Below are 21,584 nucleotides of genomic sequence, written 5' to 3'. Positions count from 1 at the left end.
TAGTTCCAGATCTAGTAACAGGTGTTAAAATACTGCTAGTTTTAATATTTAGCAGCGGTGTCGCTGGTGCTTGGACCTCTAGATCTTTTGTTGGTAAAAAGTAGTAAATCTTGTATTATCATCATGAGCTTTTTTATATGCTAAAAGTAGTAGTGGTGATGGTATGAGTTGTAAGATGAACAATACTAACAAAAATGAGTCTTATTTTTATGGTCCTTTGAAAAGCACCAGATGAAATTGTCTTGTAGTTGCAAGAAGTTCTAATTAATACCGAAACTCAGAAAGATACCATTGGTGAAGGACTCTATAACTCAAGCATATTCAGTCCTTAAATTTTCGTTTCACCTTTTATATGCCATGGATGAAATAACATTTTCTGTATCTGGAAGACTGAAGTAGAACTACAAAGGTTAAATTCTTGCAAGCAACACTTCAGTAGCTGAATTAAGAGTGAATAGCAGTTAGATGTTTGCCTATAGTTTCTTACTCCCTCTGGTACAGAACTTCCTTTTATGATAACATGGCACTGTTGATGCACATTCTATTCCATCCTGCAGATTTTGGCGATTATTCAGACCAGTACTACTCTGTGCAAACTCCTGACGGCGAGCAGATCTCTCAGCTGATCGCTGGTTACATCGACATCATCATGAAGAGACAGAAGAAGCTGGACCACATAGGCATCGAGGGAGATGACGGAGCTTCTATGGTGGAGGACACTGTGGCTCCTAGCAAGTAAGTGGCGACTGAGGACTGAAGCCTTCTCTTAAAGTAGTGGCCTACCTCAAGATGGTGATGTCTGGGGCTTTCTTGATGCGTAAAAAAAATGAATATTTTCTTAAAACAGTGATCTAACTTGAGTAAGTGTCTCTCTAGCCATCTCTTGATAAATTATTCTTAATTAAGTTTCTTCTGAAGGATGAAGCCCCCTCTTGATACAGTAACCATCTCCTGTAAGTGATGTCAGGTCCCACTGACTAAGGGGGTTATCTGAAGTTTGAAGCTTTCCTTTTAGCACCTGACCCCACCCAGATAATTGTTTTCAGAAGGCTAGGGTTCCTACTGTCTAGTAGCAAATCAGTGATATAGTCAGTGACTTTGTACTGAAGTAGTCCTGAGTTCAAACCCATCAGATCTGACAGATTTTCGCTGACGTTCAGTCGGTCTAACTGGCCCTGGAACTGGATAATTATTTCTGCTTGCTTTTGATCTTAGGATTTCATTGATATTGCATTTTTACTAGGCTGATTAAAGGGAGAGATGTGATTAGATCATGGAGTTGAGATGAACGTAGTACATGTAACGGGTTACTGAGGAAAATCAAGGTGCCCCAGTTGTTTTAACCTCCTTGTCGCATTGTTCCCATACTGAGGGAAATCTTGAGGTGAAATAGCTGGTATTCATGGTTAAATCTTACTTCAGTGTTTTGTCTAGTTGTCTAGTAAATAACTTGTTTCTGATTTTGGACAAGATATCGCTGAAAAACCTAAAATATCCTTGGGTACTTTATCCCTAGGCATTATGGCATTGTCACTGAAGGTCATAATACCGTGCTCATGCTGGTTAAATAATCTTATATGAATGCCTCCTGCCATTCATACAACACTTATAAGCTTGTTTATTCTATTATTCCAGAGCAAACACTATCCAGTACAGTGGTACAAATCTGAAACAGACAAGCAACGAGTTCGTCGCTCTCCCGGGTATCTTAGCACCAGGCGCAGTGGGTAAGTGAAGCCTAGTCAGTGTTGGTTTAAAAAGAAACCATGCAATACTTTTGTATTGCAAGTAATAATATTGAACAGTTTCACACAGTATCAAATTTCCCCTCATAGGAATACGTGAAAAAAAAAAATTCAGTCTTCATGGGAACAGGCCAACCTAATGTAAGTACAGGCCCTAGGCTTATTTGTTGAAAGGATACCAGGAATGGAAGGACATTTACTGTTTTATTTTCATGTTTTGGCAATGTTTTAAAGGTATCATTCTGAAAGTTGTTATCCCAGTAAAGTTTTCAAATGCTTCCGTTCACTTCTTTGTTTTTGCATTTTGTGCTTTTCCAAGCGACAGAAAAGTCTTCCACTGACGACATAACACGAGCTAGATGACTGACATTTTAATGAATAACTGTCCCTCTGTCTGTGCAAATTAACATCAGAGAAGTAACTAACTAAATCCCAGGGATGTTTACGGTAATTCAACATACTGTACTGGCACAAAGCCAGATGGAGCTGACAGCAGAATAAGCTGGAATGCCTCTGGAATCCATCTTAATTATAGAGGCACTGAGTAGGCAATGGATCTTTATTAGAAGAGCAGGGTTTACGTGTCACTAATGGATTTTTTTTTCAGAGCGAAATGTTAGCCTCACTAAGAGAGGCTCCGTTGGTTATGCTATATATCTCGTTGTACTAAATTTCTGCTGCTATTTGAAATAGGAAAAACACTTGTACGATGTCCAGAAAAAGTGTATATTCTAAATGTTTCTGCGTCTTTTGATTTCCTCTCAGGTGCGCAGGATGCGAGCACCAAGATGCTGCCAGGCACTGGCACTAAACAAGTGAGGATCGATGATAGGGTCGACGTAGTTCACCAGAGGTCATCCGTAAGTAGACGGACAATTCAATCACTTATATATTTGACTTGTCAACTAAGTACATTTCAGTGCAAATGTTTTCATGTTTTCTAAAGCAAAGAAATGTATAATTCGTGGTATAAATGTATTAGATATTAGATATAACAATTTATTTTCATGTGTAATAAGACATACATGAATTTAGTTACTGTCGTAAAATATACATGCTTTGTTGTATGTGATCAACACTGCATTCTAACTGACTAACTATAATGCACATGCACACACACACACACACATATATATACCACAGTATAACGTGTGATATGTAGAAAATGGACGAATTTGCCTATAATTGAAGTTTTTCATCACTGTGGAATAAGTTTTATTTTTTTATTGTAATAGCACTTGTTCAAGTTCATCTATATTTCACTGTCTTTTTTAAACCTTTTATCTTGTAACCATTCTTTTCCATGGTAAACTTGCCTACTAAGCTGATGGTCCATTTTGGCTTATTCCACAGGGGTCAATACACTTTATGAATAACGAAAGAATAATAACACAAAAAGGATGGAACAACTTAAAGTAATGTTTCTCGCGTTTTCTTCGCCAGGCACGGTTACGCAAAGATTTCAAATTATATCGTAATTGTCAGGTGATTTGCAGGTGTGATTCCCCACCATTATCGTATGTAAAGCACTTGAAATGCCATCAAAATGAGAAAACTAGAGCGTGCTTTATAATAATTACTAAAAGGATTTATTACTGGAATACCTTTCTCAACTATTTGATAATTACGCTTGTGCACGCGTTGCGGGATTGTCAGTGAATAACGCTTATATGCTCAGGATTCTGACCCATCCTAAACTCCATAAAAAAAAAATACTACTGTTCATCTCACGAGGAGGTAAATGGTGTTTAAGCGGGAAGAAAAAAGGGTATTGGGTCACTATGTAGCTTCACACCTTGTGTAAATAGGTAATTCCCTATTTGGACGTTTGTCACTACCATGTGCAGAAAACTGGTGTTGATTGAAAACATGCATTGAAAGTAGGCACAGTCTGGAATGTAAGAGTACTATTTGATAATACCTTAATCTCCTGGCTTATTCTAATTGTATGATGTATGCTTTTCGCAATAAGAACATGGCTTTATGCAAAGGGAATCATCTTGTCTTCACCAGGTGGAGCAACCAAACGTCGTAACCATCCTAAGCAAGCCCCAGAAAGCACTGGTGTCAACAATTCAGGCTGGAAAGATGGTCATCAGCGACTCGATGGAGAGCTTGAACACCAAAGCGGACCTTCCAGAAATTGGCTCCGACCCAGCGTCCATGAAGTGGAAGGAAGTGACCCTCGATTCGAAGCGACAGATTGTAGTCAGTCAGATCGCTGCTATGAACGCTGCCACAGCTGAAATCACCTCCCTTTCTTCTCGTAAGGCCTCAAAGTGTCTTAGTATTTCCCTTGCTCTTGTCTCGTGTTCAGTCATTCTTCTGGAGAAACCACAGTCTTTTGTTTTTTCTTCTAGTATATTTACTGTCTTCTGTGATTTTGTCTATCTGTTGAGATTATCTTATCTTCCAAAAAACTTGCCCTCCAGGGGACTGGTTAATTGCACAAAACAGTCCTTTTGACACGCTATTTTTTGTTTTGCAGCTGCCTATGGTGAGGTTGACCACACTGCTATCGGAGCTTCTATCCATACCATCATCTCCAACTTGTCAGAGATGTCCAAAGGTGTTAAAATGATCGCTGCTTTGTCAGAAAAGGATGATGATTCCAGCCATCTGCTTGGTGCAACGAAGAATCTCTGCGAAAGTTACTCAGATCTGATTGAAACAGCAGATCCTCAGAACAGGAGGCCACGTCAAGATTTGCTCCACGCGGCCTCTCAAGTTGGTGAACTGTCTAATGCTGTTTTGCATACACTTGACGGAGAGATGGATCATGAAACTCAAGACATATTGGTAGGAAAAGTAGAGACTTTGGGGAATAATGCAGCAAATCTCATCTTGAAAGCTAAAGCTCAAGTAGCTCAGTGTGAAGACCAAGACCTACAAAATGCAATTATGGACGAGGCTAAGGCATGTGCATTAGCAACTGCTCAGTTGTGTGCTTGTGCTAGAATCATGGCACCCACGATTGATAACCCCATTTGCCAAAATCAGATGACAGATGCATCAAAAGAGGTTGGAAGAACTGTTGAAAATATACTTCAGCAGTGTCAAAATGCTGTTCAAGATGATGCACAACTAGCAGACTGTAATGATGCTGCTGATGAAGTCAGACGAAATCTTGCTGATCTTCTGGACTTCATAAAGAATTCAGGAGAGAAAAGAAAACGTCAGGGTGTTCATGACGAGGCAATTGAAACCATACTTTTGTCAAGTGACAAACTGTTTGCTTCTCAAGGAAATGCTGCTGAGATGCTGAGACAAGCAAAGATATTAGCTCAAGCTGCATCATACCTCATTGAGTCAATTAAATTTGAGGCAGAATCTGTAACAGATCCCGCAGCAAAGAATAGACTTATGGGAGTAGCAGAAAAGTTAGCAGAAGCCACGGCAAACATGATAGAAGTAGCTAAACAGTGTGCAATGAATCCCAATGATGAAAAATGTCAAGCAGCACTCAAAGAGGCAGCAGAAAATGTTAGAATTGTGGCAAATGCTGCCACTGGCAATGCTTTGAATAAAAAGATAATCAAGAGTGTGGAGAATGCTGCTAAGCTTGCTGCAGCAACTGGCATTCAATGTATGGCTGCTGCACAAGGGGCCGGTCCATACAACAGTAGTTCTGCGTCACAAGCAGAATTACTGTCTGATGGTCAAGTTGTGGGCGACTGCATTCCACTGCTAGTTGCTGGGGTGAAAGGCACTGTCAATGACATTGATTCTCCCAAAGCTCAGCTGGCTCTCATCAATGCATGCAACCAGTTTCTGAATCCAGGCACCAAGATGGTTTCATCAGCTAAGTCAGCCTTGCCAACTATAACAGATCAGGCTGCTGCATTTCAACTTAACAATTCAGCAAAACAATTTGGACAAGCCCTGGTGGATCTTAGATCTGCTATCGGCAAGGCACAGGAAGCATGTAGCTCTCTTGAAATTGATTCTGCAGTAGATTCAATTCAGAACTTTGGTGATGATCTTAATGACTTGCAGAAAGCTGCCGAAGCAGATACCCTACGGCCTCTGCCAGGTGAGACCCCAGAAAGTACTTCACAGCATCTGGCAAAATCTAGTAAAGCAGTGGGTTCTAATATGGCTCAGCTATTATCTTCAGCACTTCAAGGTAACCAACATTTTACTGGCTTAGCATCAAGAGATGCTGCACTAGCACTCAAGGATTATAACTCTGCTGTACGTGGAGTTGTTGCCACTTCCGACAATCATGATCTTCATAATCGCCTGATTGCTGCTGCTCGCGAAGTAATGCTGAGATCATCAGAATTAATTGAAGAAGCCCGAGTTGTTGTCGAAAATCCTGCAGATTCTGCTGCAAAGGGAAAACTTATTGATATAGCAAAAAGTGTTTCTGAAGCTCAAGGCAATGCTATTAATAGTTTGCCTGGTCAGAAAGATGTAGATGATGCCATCGGTGATATTGAATATTCAACTAACGACTTATATGAAGGAAAACTACCTCCTACTTCGAAACAATATGGGGAATTACAGTCTGAACTAAAAGCAGCAGCTGAAGAGCTCAATAATGTCCTTTCTGAGGTTGGGACATCAGCACGCACATCAGGTCAACAACTAGCTGCAGTAGTAAAGAAGGTACCATTAGCTTTTGGCACTTTAATGAATACTGGTATGGAGATGGCTGGGTCTATGGAAGATGGTAAGGACAGCACACATATGGTTGATGGCTTAAAAGAACTATCCATATTATTACCAAAGTTATTGTTCCATGCCAAAGGAGTGGCCCTCGACCCTAATTCTGCAAATACCAAGAACAACCTCGCCGCGGCTGCGCGAAGTGTTACGGATTCAATCAATAACCTCATCAATGTGTGTACCACAGCTGCACCCGAACAAAAAGAGTGTGACAATGCCATATCTGCTATCAAGTCTTTACATCCTCTCCTTGACCAACCTTCTGAACAAATCAATGACCAGTCATACTATGAATGCTTAGGTACAGTTATGGACTGTTCAAAAGTGCTGGGAGAAGCCATGACAGGGATTGTAAGTCATGCAAAAGCTCAAGATCATGACAAGTTTGGGCGTTCTGTAAAAGGCGTGAGTAATGCTATCTGTGGGTTGACTGAGAGTGCTGCTCAGGCCGTTTATTTAGTCGGTATTGGTGATCCTTCAAGTGTCATTGGCCGTCCTGGATTAGTAGATCAAGCCCAGTTTGCCCGCGTTCAAGAGTCTCTTAGCGAGGCCTGTGATGTTCTGAAGGATCCGAGCACCAGTAAACAACAAATTCTCAATGCTGCAACAGTCATTGCTAAAAACACTAGTGCCCTGTGTAACAGCTGCCAAGCATCCTCTGCCAAAACAAATAACCCGGTAGCCAAGAGGCATTTTGTCCAGTCAGCTAAAAATGTGGCACATGCAACTGCCAACTTGGTGAAAGACATCAAAGGTGAGGAGATTTAATAAATTTGTTTTCCTAGTTTTGCACATCAGCAACAAAACATCCACCATAAAAAAGTAATATATTTTGGGAGTGAAAATAACGTAAATTACTTCATGTGTTCATATGTGTAAACTTGAACAGTAGTGTGACGCTTTTGTAACATACTGGCCTTTTCCTAGTTAGAAGGATGTATGTGTAGTAAAAACTGTATAGGCTTACCATTTTAGTTGTTGATATTAAATGCAATATAAATAACTCCGTTCACTTACTTTGCTTGAGAATTCCCTTGTGCTTCTTATGTCTTCCTTTCCACAGCACTGAGCACAAATGATAACGAGGAGACCCGAGGTCGCTGCAGTGAGGCTACCAAGCCGCTGCTGGACGCAGTGGATAGTCTGTGCGTCTTTGCCAACTCTCCTGAGTTTGCTCCTGTCCCCGCTAAGATCTCCAGCAAGGCTCGGGAGGCACAAGTACCCATCATATCAGCCAGCAAAGCCATCATGGATGGCTCCTGCGCCATGCTGGAAATTGCGAAGGGTCTGGTGGTCAACCCTAAGGATGCTCAGTCCTGGCAAGCAATGGCAAAAGAGAGCAAAGGTGTATCTGACAGCATTAAGGCCCTGGTCTTTACAATTAGGTAATTTTCAGTAATCTGAAGCTTTTTTTTCATTAACTGAACTCTTTTCTAATTCAAGAATACAGTTGATTGCTTGGTTCTTGGAGTGGGTTTCAGGTTCACCATGTAGTAAATTTCTCAACCAAAAATGGTATAAAGTAACTTCTGGTTTGATTTTGTTATCTTTAAAACTTCCAGGGACAAAGCTCCAGGGCAGAAGGAATGTGACCAAGCAGTTGATAAGCTGAATATGAATATCAGAAGCAACATGATGGACAAGCTTGGATGGACCAGGGTATGCAACAGCATAATGAAATATAATGAAAGCATTCAGGTAACATAAATACATATATATATATATATATATGGATATATATATATATATATATATATATATATATATATACCATATGATGAATTAGTATGCAAACACTGGAAAAATATAATACGCTTCCATGTATTATGCAATCCTTTATACCCTGAAGATATGAATGTAATACATAAAAAACACTTGGTACATGCTCTTTAATTTTACGCCTTTCCAGTGGTTTTCTACTTACAAACACACACACACACGGATATATATATATATATATATATATATATATATATATATATATATATATATATATATATATATATATATATATATATATATATATATATATATATATATATATATATATATATATATATATATATATATATATATACCATAACTTTAAACCATTTTCTCTCAAATTAGCCATTTGATACACCTAAACAGAAAGCTTGACTGTAGTACATTAGACCTCCATGCACACACTGCCCTGTTCAAAGCTGGCACTCTAGTGCTTCCTGCACATTGAAGGCTATTCTTTCCAGCCGCCTCCTCTCTGAACCTTCCTCTCTTACCCCTCTTGTCGTTTACCCTTTCCTCTTGAACAAACCATCTCAAAACACCTTGAACTGTTATATTGTGTATCTCCAAATTTCATACTTTCAGTTCTTGTAATGCCACATGAACAGTTCATCAATACTGCTTCTTTGGTAATAAAAATGAAAGACCTTTCCTGGTCTAGCAACAAACTCGCCCTGTATTCATGATGAAGGAATGAAGGAACTCTTTCAGTGTAAAATAGGTAATCACTCAACTGAGCGCACTCTAATTACCTTTGCATTTCACAGTTTAAATTCACTCATTCGTTTCCCTTTCTTCTGTTCAGGGATTCAACGAACAAGTAGAAAATGCTGGTCACGCTTTGCTTGGAAGTGTTGATAAAGTCCGCGACGCAGCTAAGTGCAGAGCAGAGATGCTCGGTCATTCTGTCATCCAGATGTCAAATTACTTCGACCCCTTGGTTGCATCGGCTATTAGCTCAGCATCTAATATGGCAAGCAGGTACGTGATGAGATCAATTTAGTCCCATTTCAGTTAATAAATTTATGAAATATAAACTGTGTGCAAGAACTGTGTTAGTTATAGACTTTTTCTGTACCCTGCATTTTCTTCTTAAGCAAAAAGCAGAGGAGTCTGCTAGACCAGGCGAAGAATGTGGCAGAGTGCGCTCTGCAGCTGGTCTATGCTTCCAAGGAATCTGGTGGCAATGGCAAGGCGGGTGACGCCCATCAGGAGGTGGATGAGGCTGCTGATGCCACAAAACAAGCCTTGAAGGTAAGACCATAATCAACTTGTAGACCGAACCTTTGGATGTGTAAAAATAATGAATGGGTGTCTGTGATTTGGATGATCATTTTGCATCAGTGATTTGCCTTTCATACAGAACTTTGCTTGTGATGAGGGTCCTGACAATAGGTCATATTTGAGAATGTCAATGATTATTTGAGTAATAAATATGTCTGTCTAAGGAAAAGTTAGACTGAGAACTACCAAAGTAGGTTCACTGGTATTGTTACATACAGCAATATTTAGATGATATGGATTATAAGTGGGTGGTTTGTTTAAGATATTTGGAATGTATACTATAGAGTGATTGTAAGCAATATACCAGACTATTTTTATAGATTGAAAAGGAATATTCTCAAATAAATTTGTATAATTTTTCATTTCAGAACATTGATTAAACTATTTATCCAAAAATTTTACTAAAACAGGAAAGCACCTTACAAGATATTGAACACTGCTAGTTTTTGAAATGTTTAATAATATTTACCAAAAATTAATGATATGGTCCTCTCTATCCTCAGGATCTGTTATCTCTGGTGGAGAGTATTGCCACAGAGGCTGGAGTTGTTACAGGGTTAGTGGAGTCCATTACCACTGCCATGAATCGAACAGAAGACCCCGCAATGGCAAAAGCAGCCACGAGTGGCGACGATTTTGTCGAGTACCAAACACGTATGGTCTCAGCTTCCAAGGAAATTGCCAGGCTTGCTCAGGATATGGTAAGTGAATACGAATGATGGAGCCTAGAAGACCTCCCTATGTCTTCCTTCTTATGAAGATGTTTGTCACTGAAATGCTCACTAAATACTCAGAATTTTTTTTTAAAAATTTATGGCTTTATCCTTTTGTTTGTCACTGAGAAGTTTGTTTTTTTGAGTTTTCAAGTAGTTATGTCCTGTTGAAATATGACACTTTTGGAAGAATGTTTGGGGCTTTAGTGTTATGTACTGTTGTAATGTACTTTAAACGTTGAAAACTTATTTCAGATTGGCAAAGCGGCAACTGATCCCTCGCAGATGGGAAATTTAGGAGCTGCTGTATCGCACCAGTACAACTCTTTAGCTGCAGATTCCTTTGGTGCAATGCGCCAAGCAAATAACAGCGATGTGGCCTTCAGACTTCGCTCGAGGTAAACTGTTCTCATCAATTTTTGTTGTTGCATTTGTTGTTCTCCAGCGGTTTCAGTTTATGTAGCTGTTGCTGTTATTGTAATCAATGTGCATCAGGTGTCTTATATCATGTGTTAAAATGGTCTATAAACCATCACTGTGATGGTCTAAGTATTGAAGGTGAGGTAGAGGATAAATTGAAGATTTTTCTGTAATCACATGCAGCATCCACGAACTGGGGCAAGCCTGTATAGATCTTGTCAAGGCAGGAGGAACAGTCCAGGCATCCCCTGGAGACAGCTACAATCAGAAGGAGTTGGCTGAGGCAGCTCGCCAGACTGGTGAGAAGGTAAAGTCATACCATCTTGGTGTTTTTGATGTCGAGAATGAGCTGGCCTCTTTTGTAGCACAGGCTCTTGTTTCAGGATCAGTCTGTAGGTTGTTTTATAAAAGGTTTTTACCCTATAAGGGAGAGAATAGATTTTAGGCAAGAGTCAATAGCCTAGAATGGAAAAGGGATGAAAATAAAGAAATGGAAGAGGAAAAGGAAATAGTTGAAAAATTAAGAAGGTGGACGATAATAACGCAGAACCTTATAGACTTACAAATCCATTGTATACATTCCTTCAGTAAAGGCTTGACCTCATTCGTTCTGCTAGCAATCTATCCCTTAGCATTTTATGTATGTACATACTGATTCTCTTTAACGAGTTCCACTTTTGTTAAATAAATCTGATTTCATCCAGAAAAAGCAGGAGGCCCAAGTCACGTTAAAGTAAGTGATTACGATACTCACCTTGTGGTGATTCCAGCAATGTCTTAGTTTTGTTTTCTGGACTTATGATTTAGGAAGAGTTCTTTTATATATGTATAGACTATATGTCGATTATATTTCCTGCTGCTGAAACATTTACAGTCCATTAAAACCTCATGAACTTCAGAAAACCCAGTTCTTGACCAGACCTACAGAAAACTTAGTTCTGGACCAGACCTACAGAAAACCCAATTCTTGACCAGAACCTTTCACTTTCAGGCTTCCCACGTACTAGCTGCCTTGCAAGCTGGGTCCCGTGGTACACAGGCTTGCATCGATGCCAATTCCACAGTCGCAGGCATCATCGGAGACCTGGACACCACCATCATGTTCGCCTCGGCAGGAACTCTGAGCGCTGAGGGCGAGGGCGAGAACTTCTCTGACCATCGAGATAACATCATGAAGGCTTCTCTGGTGAGTCTGTCCGTCTTGCTGAATACTGCTCTGAATGTATCAAGTCTTATTGACCACAGCCACTGATGTTTCTTAGTATTTTTGTTACACTTTCCACCGGGAACCATTAAATCTGAAAGGCTGAGGTTATTTGGTCCCTAGCCTGGAGAAAAATAGGGCTTTCAAGCGTAGGGATAATGACATTATTTTTGTCCATATATGAGGCCTAAAATTTACCGAATACCATAAGACTTACAAACCAAATAGGACGTGTTCTCTGTCAGAAACAGAAATTGAAAGTAAATCTCCTGGAAAACAAAATTAAATTTAATGGTCGCTCACAGCAAGGAACACCTCATTAGCTGTAGCTTAAGCTAAAGATCTTTTCATCAGCCTATGGTTATCTGTGAATATAAAGATCTGGGAAATAAACAAGATAAAAACAATTATTATTATTATTATTATTATTATTATTATTATTATTATTATTATTATTATTATTATTATTATTATTATTATTATTATTACTGCTTTCGAAAGCTGTCCTAACGAACTTTGACATATCTAGAAACCAAAGTTATGCAAGACTTTATTCTTCATTTCAGTGTACCAGATGCGATATTATCACGAACATAATGTGTTAAATGCACATGAGAAAATTGATAAAGTCCCATAACATAATGAACCTGGTTCCACAGAATGATTAGACACATTTTTCCACTGGGTCTTTCATTTCCTCTATTTTTCCCAGACACTGGACGACAACGCCAAGGCCTTGGTGGCTGGAGCTTCCTCTTCGCAAGAGAAGTTGGCCCAGGCTGCACAGAATGTCTCCAGTACCATCGTGCATCTGGCAGAGGCCGTGAAGAGTGGAGCAGCCTCTCTAGGATCGAACCACCCTGAGGAACAGGTGAGGAGGTCCTCTCGACTCTGATTTAGGAGGGATGGTTATTGATGTTGTTGCACTGGTTTGGTTCCAAAACTTGATATTAATTGACTTTTTAGGATTAGTTACTGATTTTAATTCTCTACCTAGGATTCCAAAATTGACTGAACTTGATCCACCGGTTAGGATGTCAAAACTAACTTAATCCACTGGTTAGGATTTCAAAACTAACTTAATCCACTGGGTAGGATTCCAAAACTGGTTGATGTTAATCCACTGGGTAGGATTCCAAGATTAGTTGATGTTAATTCACTGGGTAGGATTCCAAGATTATTAGATGTTAATCCACTGGGTAGGATTCCAAGATTAGTTGTTAATCCACTGGGTAGGATTCCAAAACTGGTTGATGTTGACCCACGAGGTAGGATTCCAAAACTGCTTGATGTTGACTCACTGGGTAGGATTCCAAAACTGCTTGATGTTAATCCACTGGGTAGGATTCCAAAACTGCTTGATGTTAATCCACTGGGTAGGATTCCAAAACTGGTTGATGTTAATCCACTGGGTAGGATTCCAGAACTAGTTGATGTTAATCCACTGCGCAGGATTCCAGACTGTTTATTGTTGTAAATCTACAAATAATAACTTCAAAACTGTTTAATATTAAATGCACTGCTCGGGGTTCCAAAACTGATCAACGTCAAGCCACTGGTTATTTATGTTAATTCACTTTTTTGCATTAATTCAATTCCAAAACTGATTGACGTTAATCCAGTAGTTTGGATTCCAAAAGAGCTTGATGTTAATACATTAGTTAGGATTCCAAACATGACAGTTGCTTATTCGCTGGGTAGAATTCCAGAACTGAATGCTTTTGTACAATGAAATAATTACGTGTGAGATACCTGTGTGTACAGTAACAAATTCTCTTAAACTGCTTTGCTAATTGTAAATGATATTGGTTTCATACAATGGCCACTCTGATGACAAGATGAAATATCAGGGAACTATGAAGTAGATGGTACATTCTAATTAGACTTGATTTCAGGGAAACAAAGTATTTCATTTCCATTCTTTCTTTGGGGTTGATTATGCAGATATTTTTTGAGTGGAAAGTCCTTGAAAACACTTTCAAGTGTCAATCTCAGAGTTAACATTAGTCATTCTTTATTATCAATAAGTTAGTTTGATGAAAGTATATTTTGTTTGTCAATGCTACTATTCTAGAGACTTTTAGAGACCTTTACTCTTGGTGCATCGTTTAAAAAATAGGTTTAATGGGTGGGTAGCACTTTTTGACACTATTTTTTTTTACATGACAGTTCGCAATTTTAACTTATCTTACAAAAACATTAAATGTTCTCACTTTTCCGTACATCATGAAGGCAGTTTCTTTATCTAGTGTCTCACAATTGTTAACTGAAACAAATTTTCTTACATCTAGACACACTCCTCTTTATACACCTTAAAGATTTTATACCTAGTCTCACCCTTTTAAGCCTAGTCTTTCTCGTACTGTTTGGTTCTCTTGTCAAAGAATTTCTATTGACCCGGCTTCCTCGTATCCTTCCAGGTCATGTTGATCAATGCAGTCAAGGACGTAGCCCGCGCCCTTGGTGACCTGTTGCACAGTACGAAGGCCGCCTCAGGCAAAACTTCGAATGATCCGACAATGGTTGCTCTCAAAGAGTCCGCGCAGGTAAGGTCCTGGAGGCGCGGAATCCGTAACATAGAATCTGTTTGTAATATGCTTTACATTCACTCCGTCATTGCTAGATTACGCCAATCTTTTAATATATTAATTCTACCCATTAAGAGAACGAAGTAAGTAGAAATTTCATTTAAAAAATCATTTTTAAAGATCTATTTCTTTGAGCAAAATTGTTCGCCAGGCGCAAGTAACTTTGCCCTTGAACTGAACTGTTCATCTTGAAAACTATTTTTGACACTCCTCTTTTTTATCTAACGTCTACGTCAATGTTTTTCCTTTATTTATCGTTCGTTTTCATCACTATTTTTGGGTGGGGCATGGTTTGTTCTTTTTCTCTTTGCTTTGCAGGTGATGGAGAACAACACAGCGTCTTTACTGAAGGCTGTCGAAGCTGTTGAGGATGAACACACCCGTGGTACAAGAGCCCTCGAAGCAACGATTGAAGCCATCGCAAAGGAAATTAAGGTATGTTGGTAATGTACAGTTTTTATATTGCCTGGATATACCCAGAAATAAATAATATAGACTGTGGACGTTTGTTTGAGCGTGTGTCGTGCCATAGAAGGTAAACCTAAATGTTAAACTGGGATCTCGGCACATTTGGTCTATTTAGAGTCGAAGTGCATTTCTAAAATCAATTATATTTTTAAACGTACGAATAAACAGACAAATTGATTGTTTATAAACATGAGTAACACCATAGTGCTGAACCTATCCATCTAAAATGTCGTGCCATTCATGAGCAATTTTCAAATGTCAAAATTAATCTTCTCTGCTAAGTAGGCCTAGCGATCCGTGCACCCACTAATTTTGATGGCGCAGACCTGATCAACCTCGCCCACTACAAGACATACTCGTAATGATGAACCTTCCATCTCTCAAACTCATTAAATTACAGATTTTCAACTCCGACGAAGCTCCGAAAACCAAAGCCACTCCGGAAGAACTGGTTCGCTCGGCAAAGCCAGTCACCCTCGCTGCCGCCAAAGCCGTCGGGGCAGGGAACAGTCTCAAGCAGGATGACGTCATCGTTGCCGCTAACATGGGTCGCAAGGCCATCTCTGACATGTTGATTCGATGCAAGGTAATTAACTGTCTTTCCTGTAGTAACATCCAAATATTTTGAGTATATTTATTGTCATAATATGCTGATCGACTCTTTTGTTTTTCTGAAGTAGATTAATTAGGCTGTAAAGCAAGTTTTTCCTGAATTCTGATCCCAAGAATGTTTTTAACGAGGTAATATATAACATCAATGACGTAAGTACATGGCATAATTGCCGTGTAATGTACGTACTTTGGACACTAAAAGAATGCTGTTTGCTAAGCCATTTATTTTAATCTAGTGTTTTATGAGGGACAGGCAAACTGAGCTTTATTTTTTACGTAAAGAGAGATGTCTTCTGCTATACGAGTACAGTGTCGACAAAACCTTAGCTCAAAGTGGGAATTTTTAGTCCTAATCAACTGTTTAATTTCGTGCCTCCGCATTTCTGTATGCCATTTTTAACATTCTTAGTCATTAAGAGTGAAATGAAAATCATTTCATATGATAATAACGTCATTTCCCATCGTCATTCCAGGCAGCAGCAGTCAATGCCGAAACTCCGGAGATTCAGGTTAAAGTCATGACGGCCGGCCGAGAGTCAGCCGAGCGGTTTCGAATGCTTTTGCAGAGCGTCCTGCACCTTCTTCACGAGCCTGGACCGAACGCAACTGCTGCGCTGGCTGATGGGTCCAAAAATACTGCCCATGCTATATCGGAACTCGTCACCGCAGCCGAATCTCTCAAAGGCGAGTGAACGTTACGTATTCAAAAGCTTTAATGTAGTTAGATGCAGTATTTTAACCCTTTGTATAGATTTAGGATATGAGACCAATCGTAATATGGCGATGCGGGAGAACATTGCCCATAACGAGAGAGAGAGAGAGAGAGAGAGAGAGAGAGAGAGAGAGAGAGAGAGAGAGAGAGAGAGAGAGAGAGAGAGAGGAAGCATGAAAATATGATAATGGTAGCTTCTGGATATCAGCAAGTCAAATGCATCCCTGGATAAAGTGACGATACCAAAACTAAAGCCTGTCTCGAACTATATTGAGTTTTTACTTGCTGACAGGTTCATGCTTTACTAAATAAATAAAGCAATAAATATCAATTTGTGACCGAGGCTCTAAATAATTTTTCATCAAACTGACACCATTTAAAAGCTCTAGTATATACAAGCTTCAACGTTTGTATTTTATTTAATGTTCTTGACTGTATTCAGACTTGAGAACTGAAACGCAGCAGTTATTCTCACCGTAAATCCCACATACTGATCCCCAGCTTTACCTGCAGGTGTTGACTTCGAAGACCCAGAGGACCCGACGGTTATTGCCGAGACAGAGCTTCTGGGAGCAGCCAAGTCGATTGACGTCGCGGCGCGCAAACTCATGGCTCTGAAACCCAGGAGACAAAAGAGTGTAGGCCTACGATGATTCTGATTCGTATGGGAGAGCTGTATTATTTTGACAGCATATATATATATATATATATATATATATTGTATATATATTTATATTTATAATGGATATTTTCTGCTATATAAAAGATCAGTTTCATTTCCCTTGTAATTTTTTCTTTTAGCTCTTTACTTATTTGCTTTTTTCATTGCTTTTGACATGTTTGAGTGTTACAGGAAACTTGTCTCAGGTATTTTTTATTCATCAATTTTACATCAAAATAACCGTTTAAATACTTAGGTGCCTTCTGTAACAGTAAACAAAATCAGCAGCTCAGTAACAGTATCTATAATCTTTTGTTTCTATTGATTCATAATTTTCCATATTTTAATAGGCGTTCGATCACTTTCTTATGGGTTTAGGTTCCTTTCTTCATCTTCCCAAAACCCTCCTTTATTATTCTTCTGTTTTGGCATTTTCACGAGGAAAATGAAAACCCACTGTAATTTTGACAGGAGAATGACGACGAGCCGATGCATAGTGACGAGATCATCCTGGAATCTTGCAAATCCCTCGCGCCGATCATCAGGACCCTCATAGAGGCAGCAGCCGCGGCGCAGAAGGAACTCGTCGAGTCCGGCAAAGTGAGCCGATGCCCCTCGATCATGTCAGACGACGGCCAGTGGTCAGAGGGCCTGGTCTCGGCCGCCAAGTTCGTCGCAGCCGCCACCCACTGTCTCGTCGAGGCTGCGAACTCCTTGATGCAGGGGCACTCCAGCGAGGAGAAACTCATCTCCTCCGCCAGGCAAGTGGCGGCCTCGACTGCCCAGCTCCTCGTGGCTTGCAAGGTCAAGGCAGATCCCTACTCGAAGGCCATGAAGAGGCTGCAGGTTGCCGGAAACGCTTGCAAGCGAGCGACGGACCGCCTCGTGAAGGAGGCGCGCAAGTCTACCGAACACGAAGAAGAGTTCACCGTCGTGCTGAAGACTCGCCACGTCGCTGGTATGGCCCAGGAAATAGAGGCCAGGGAACAGGTTCGAAGGATAGAGGACGAGTTGGCTAAGGCCAGGTCTAAGCTGTCGTCCATCCTAAGGAAGAAGTACAGGGATGCTAACGAGGCAGGGGCTGCTTCAATGGCGTGAGTATTCTTGTAATCAAAGGAACATTCATAATAAACACAGTCATCTTGAGGGACCACAACACACTTCAGTAGCTCAGTAGCTTTTGTCAATTTGTACAGTTTTTGTTTCGTTGACATTTACATTTTCTTAAGTAGGAAGTTATCGAAATATATTGTAATATGAAGATAGAACAAGACAAATTAGATTGTTAACTGAACAATCTTCTAGAACAAGGCAAAATTACCAATACTGTATCAAACTAATGAAATAAAATGTCCTGTGACACTTCTCTTCTACACACATTACACAATATATATATATATATATATATATATATATATATATATATATATATATATATATATATATATATATATATATGAATAACAGTTTACAATTAGAATAAGCTGTTCCATAATCATCTGCAATTGGCTCTTGATAGTACCTTTGACATCACTCTCTCATGGTTTAAAAAAAAAAAAAACTTCCAATTCCAGTGCCAAGCGAGAGTCTGTCGTATCCAAGGATAGAGTGGTGGCCGGTATGGAACAGGAGATAGAAGCTCGAGAGAAAATACTGAGAGTGGAGGGCACGCTCGCCAAAGCAAGAGCGAAACTCGAGGTCATCCTTCGCGAGCGGCACAAGGACGAAGAGGATTCTGTTGTCCACAAGTCGGAAAAGGAGAGTAATGTTTCTCGGTATGAAAGGTAAGTTTCTGGAGCGTGAGGGGTCTCATTCTTAAGCAAGTGTTTCACTTAATTTATATTTGAAGTAATAAAGAAAATTAGAATTTCTTCGAAAGATTATAAGTAAAGCATATTTATCATATCACATCTTACCGAACTGATAAGGCCTACTTCAAAAGCACTAGAGAAGAAAAATTAAGTATTGACTTTTTGACTCGTGTAGACTTTAGAGATTCAGCGCTGATTAACCTCATAGATCCCAGTGCTTGGCCTTTGGCCTAAATTCTATCTTCAATTCAATTAAGCAAATGATGATGATGATGATGCCTCTCCTATTTGCTAAAATAGTAATTTTTTCCCCAGCACTGAGTCAGCCAACAGCAAAAACAGGAAGCTTAAAATCACCTACAAGCCGCACGTCTAGGCGAGAAAGATTTCGAGGCGATGGGATACTATGAAACTGGTGTCTTTCGAACCACGGTCAAGAAAGAATGAGATTACCGAAGATGGGAGATTACCGCCTAAAAACTCGGACGACAAAGGGAAATCCTCAGCTCTCTGTAAAGGAGTTCTTAATATTCTTAAAAAATCACATTTATATTATTTAGAAGTTGTTGCTGCTTGAAGTGTATTTTATAGGACCTCCACACTGTGTGTGTATGACTGTCCATGACAGAGTGAAATAGGAGTTTGTAATATGCAGTACAAAACGGACAAAGTTACTCTAGAAACAATCTTAAAAGTCCCCTGATAAACAGTTGTTGGCCAAATAGAGTAGGAAAAAAGTTTTAGGACCACAGAAATCTCTCTCTAACTCGCTTGGAATGCTAGGAATTTTAGCAACCGCTCCCTTGTAACTGTATGGTGTGTAAGTCACCAAATGGGATGGGAATTTGGGGGCTGCAGCCGTAGAGAATACGATACCAAGCCTTTGGGCTTTGAAACTGCTTGGATGTGTTGTGGATGACAGAAAACGTATGACAGTTGATATTCTGGAGCAACAGAGAGATAAGCGCTTCAGTGTGTCTAGAGGAGGTTCATGTGATACTGATAGGGCTTCTGCTTATGCTTAATGAGCAGTAGATGCTGTGGACATATTCTGCACTGAAAGTTCATCCTTGATTCAGCAGTTAAAAGGATAAACGAAGCAGTGAATTCTGTCTACAATTTTCATTCGGGCCATTAGACTAAACCATACCAAGATTTAAGAGTGGTAATTCTATGCTTCATACGTTAGGTTATCATATATATTTATTTGAGTGTTGTCTGTATATGTTACATAAAATTTCAGCATCCTTTTCAATTACAAAGAAGAGTTTGTATGTGTGTTTGTGAGTGTGTGAGCATATACTTAAATACATACTTAGCCTGTTGATTATATGTGTGTACAATTCAAAATTCTTCTCTTGTTCTTAAATTCAGTTTGCTTAGTGGCCTAAGGTTCACCACATAATATGTAAACTTATTATTAGTTGCCAAAGTTTGAAAACTATTGCCTAATGTCTTTTGGTTTTGTGTTATTTCATCACACAGAAACTACATTTGCTGCACAGTAACGGCGCGTTCATGATAAGGAGAATATGACTCTTGCCATCCTGTTTTTTATAATAAAGTTTGAGTTCATAACTCATTTTCTAACCTTAGCACATCATTTAAGAAGCAGAAATGTTAGTGGTTGAAGACTGAAGGATGTAAAATTCAGTAACAAGGAAGAATAGAATACAATGATATATTCACACCAAGGTAAGCAAGCGTTTACTACAAGTTGCCGAGTAAAGTTACACATGAATTGCCAGTTAAGTCTTGTTAACAAAATGTGAACGGTCACTTTACCTTTTATCTAATTTAATTTTGTTTGGTGTTGCCTGTAATGGGTATTCAGTTTACTGTATCAATGCTGCTGTTTTGACTAGATTAGTTAGTAGTCTACATGAAGATAGTTATAAAATGTTCATGCTTTTAACATTATGAATGGTGCAGAAGTCATCCATCGAGTTGCTGTGTTTAAGTAATAACAATTGTGATACTATTTTAGCTTTTAGTACTAGATTTATCAAGATATGTTTTTCAGTGTAGGCTTCTGTTTGTATGTAGGCTATGTATGCACGGAATCATTTACCCAGAGACTTCTACCTTTTTAGAATGGTAATGTAATAGAACAAACTGTTTTATCAGATGTATTATACGAAACACTATAAATGAAAGATTTCAATTTTGTCTTAAGATTCAATAGTGGTCACCTTTAAAACTATAATCAGATATGCTAGTTGTTACTTGCAAGAGTCACCCGTGGATAGGCGTAAGAATAGAAAATTTATGTTAATACTGTAATTTGCTGACATGATACATAATTTTAATTAGTATTTAAGTAACAGTAACTGAAAATTTGGCACATAACCCAGTGCGTTAAGGAGTAACTTCATCTTGTATAGTTTATCATCAGATACACACCATAGAAAATGGAAATTAAAGAAAACTGTAGAGTATCTGTATTTATGCTAGACTTGAGTAATTATAGCATTTGCACTTTCGCTAATTTGCAACTGATACCCAGGGCAGAAGGCCGTTTTAAACCTTCAGTGGCGTTACTATGGAACTATCGTAAGTAATAGAATTTACAAGAATGCATTTTTTGTGTATGCTATCCGTATTCGAGCCGCATTAATGTTATATCACTCAACAACTGCACTGCTGCATCTGCTTTCAGTCTTTATATTTTTGTCTGTAGCAGAAACATGAAAATCGACGTGTTTTTATAAAATAAAATTATGACATATTCATGGTCTGAAAACTGGTAATATATACTAGCAAGAAAAGTGAATAAATGGCATATTTATTCATGGTCGGAAAATGGGGAAATATTAGCAGGAATCTTGAATAGCTGGCTGCACATGGTAGCCTCACAGGAAAATGTTGTCCCTTGAACAACGTTTTTCTAATTCAATCCAAATGCACAAGACATAGGGAGATATAAAAAAT

At 39.1% G+C, this 21,584-nt stretch overlaps 1 protein-coding gene across 2 annotated transcripts in view; it reads left to right on the top strand.

The window, feature by feature from the left end:
- LOC136828433 (talin-1-like) overlaps positions 1–20,228 on the top strand; it is a 31,875-nt gene extending 11,647 nt beyond the window's left edge. For both annotated transcript variants that reach the window (XM_067086523.1, XM_067086558.1), the window contains exons 10-31: positions 558–735; positions 1,636–1,727; positions 2,511–2,605; positions 3,759–4,011; positions 4,234–7,170; positions 7,480–7,801; positions 7,979–8,114; positions 8,986–9,161; positions 9,278–9,434; positions 9,968–10,165; positions 10,433–10,575; positions 10,781–10,904; positions 11,589–11,783; positions 12,514–12,672; positions 14,222–14,347; positions 14,708–14,824; positions 15,258–15,443; positions 15,943–16,153; positions 16,695–16,819; positions 17,314–17,936; positions 18,417–18,626; positions 18,969–20,228. In XM_067086523.1, the coding sequence (XP_066942624.1) occupies positions 558–735; positions 1,636–1,727; positions 2,511–2,605; positions 3,759–4,011; positions 4,234–7,170; positions 7,480–7,801; positions 7,979–8,114; positions 8,986–9,161; positions 9,278–9,434; positions 9,968–10,165; positions 10,433–10,575; positions 10,781–10,904; positions 11,589–11,783; positions 12,514–12,672; positions 14,222–14,347; positions 14,708–14,824; positions 15,258–15,443; positions 15,943–16,153; positions 16,695–16,819; positions 17,314–17,936; positions 18,417–18,626; positions 18,969–19,029 (6,824 nt within the window). In that variant the 3' untranslated portion in view covers positions 19,030–20,228. The remainder of the gene's footprint in view (positions 1–557; positions 736–1,635; positions 1,728–2,510; positions 2,606–3,758; positions 4,012–4,233; positions 7,171–7,479; positions 7,802–7,978; positions 8,115–8,985; positions 9,162–9,277; positions 9,435–9,967; positions 10,166–10,432; positions 10,576–10,780; positions 10,905–11,588; positions 11,784–12,513; positions 12,673–14,221; positions 14,348–14,707; positions 14,825–15,257; positions 15,444–15,942; positions 16,154–16,694; positions 16,820–17,313; positions 17,937–18,416; positions 18,627–18,968) is intronic.
- The last annotated feature ends 1,356 nt before the right edge of the window (positions 20,229–21,584 follow it).

The sequence above is a fragment of the Macrobrachium rosenbergii genome, chromosome 1 (assembly GCF_040412425.1).
Source record: "Macrobrachium rosenbergii isolate ZJJX-2024 chromosome 1, ASM4041242v1, whole genome shotgun sequence".
Taxonomy (NCBI): domain Eukaryota; kingdom Metazoa; phylum Arthropoda; class Malacostraca; order Decapoda; family Palaemonidae; genus Macrobrachium; species Macrobrachium rosenbergii.
This window is presented reverse-complemented; position numbering and strand designations above follow the sequence as displayed.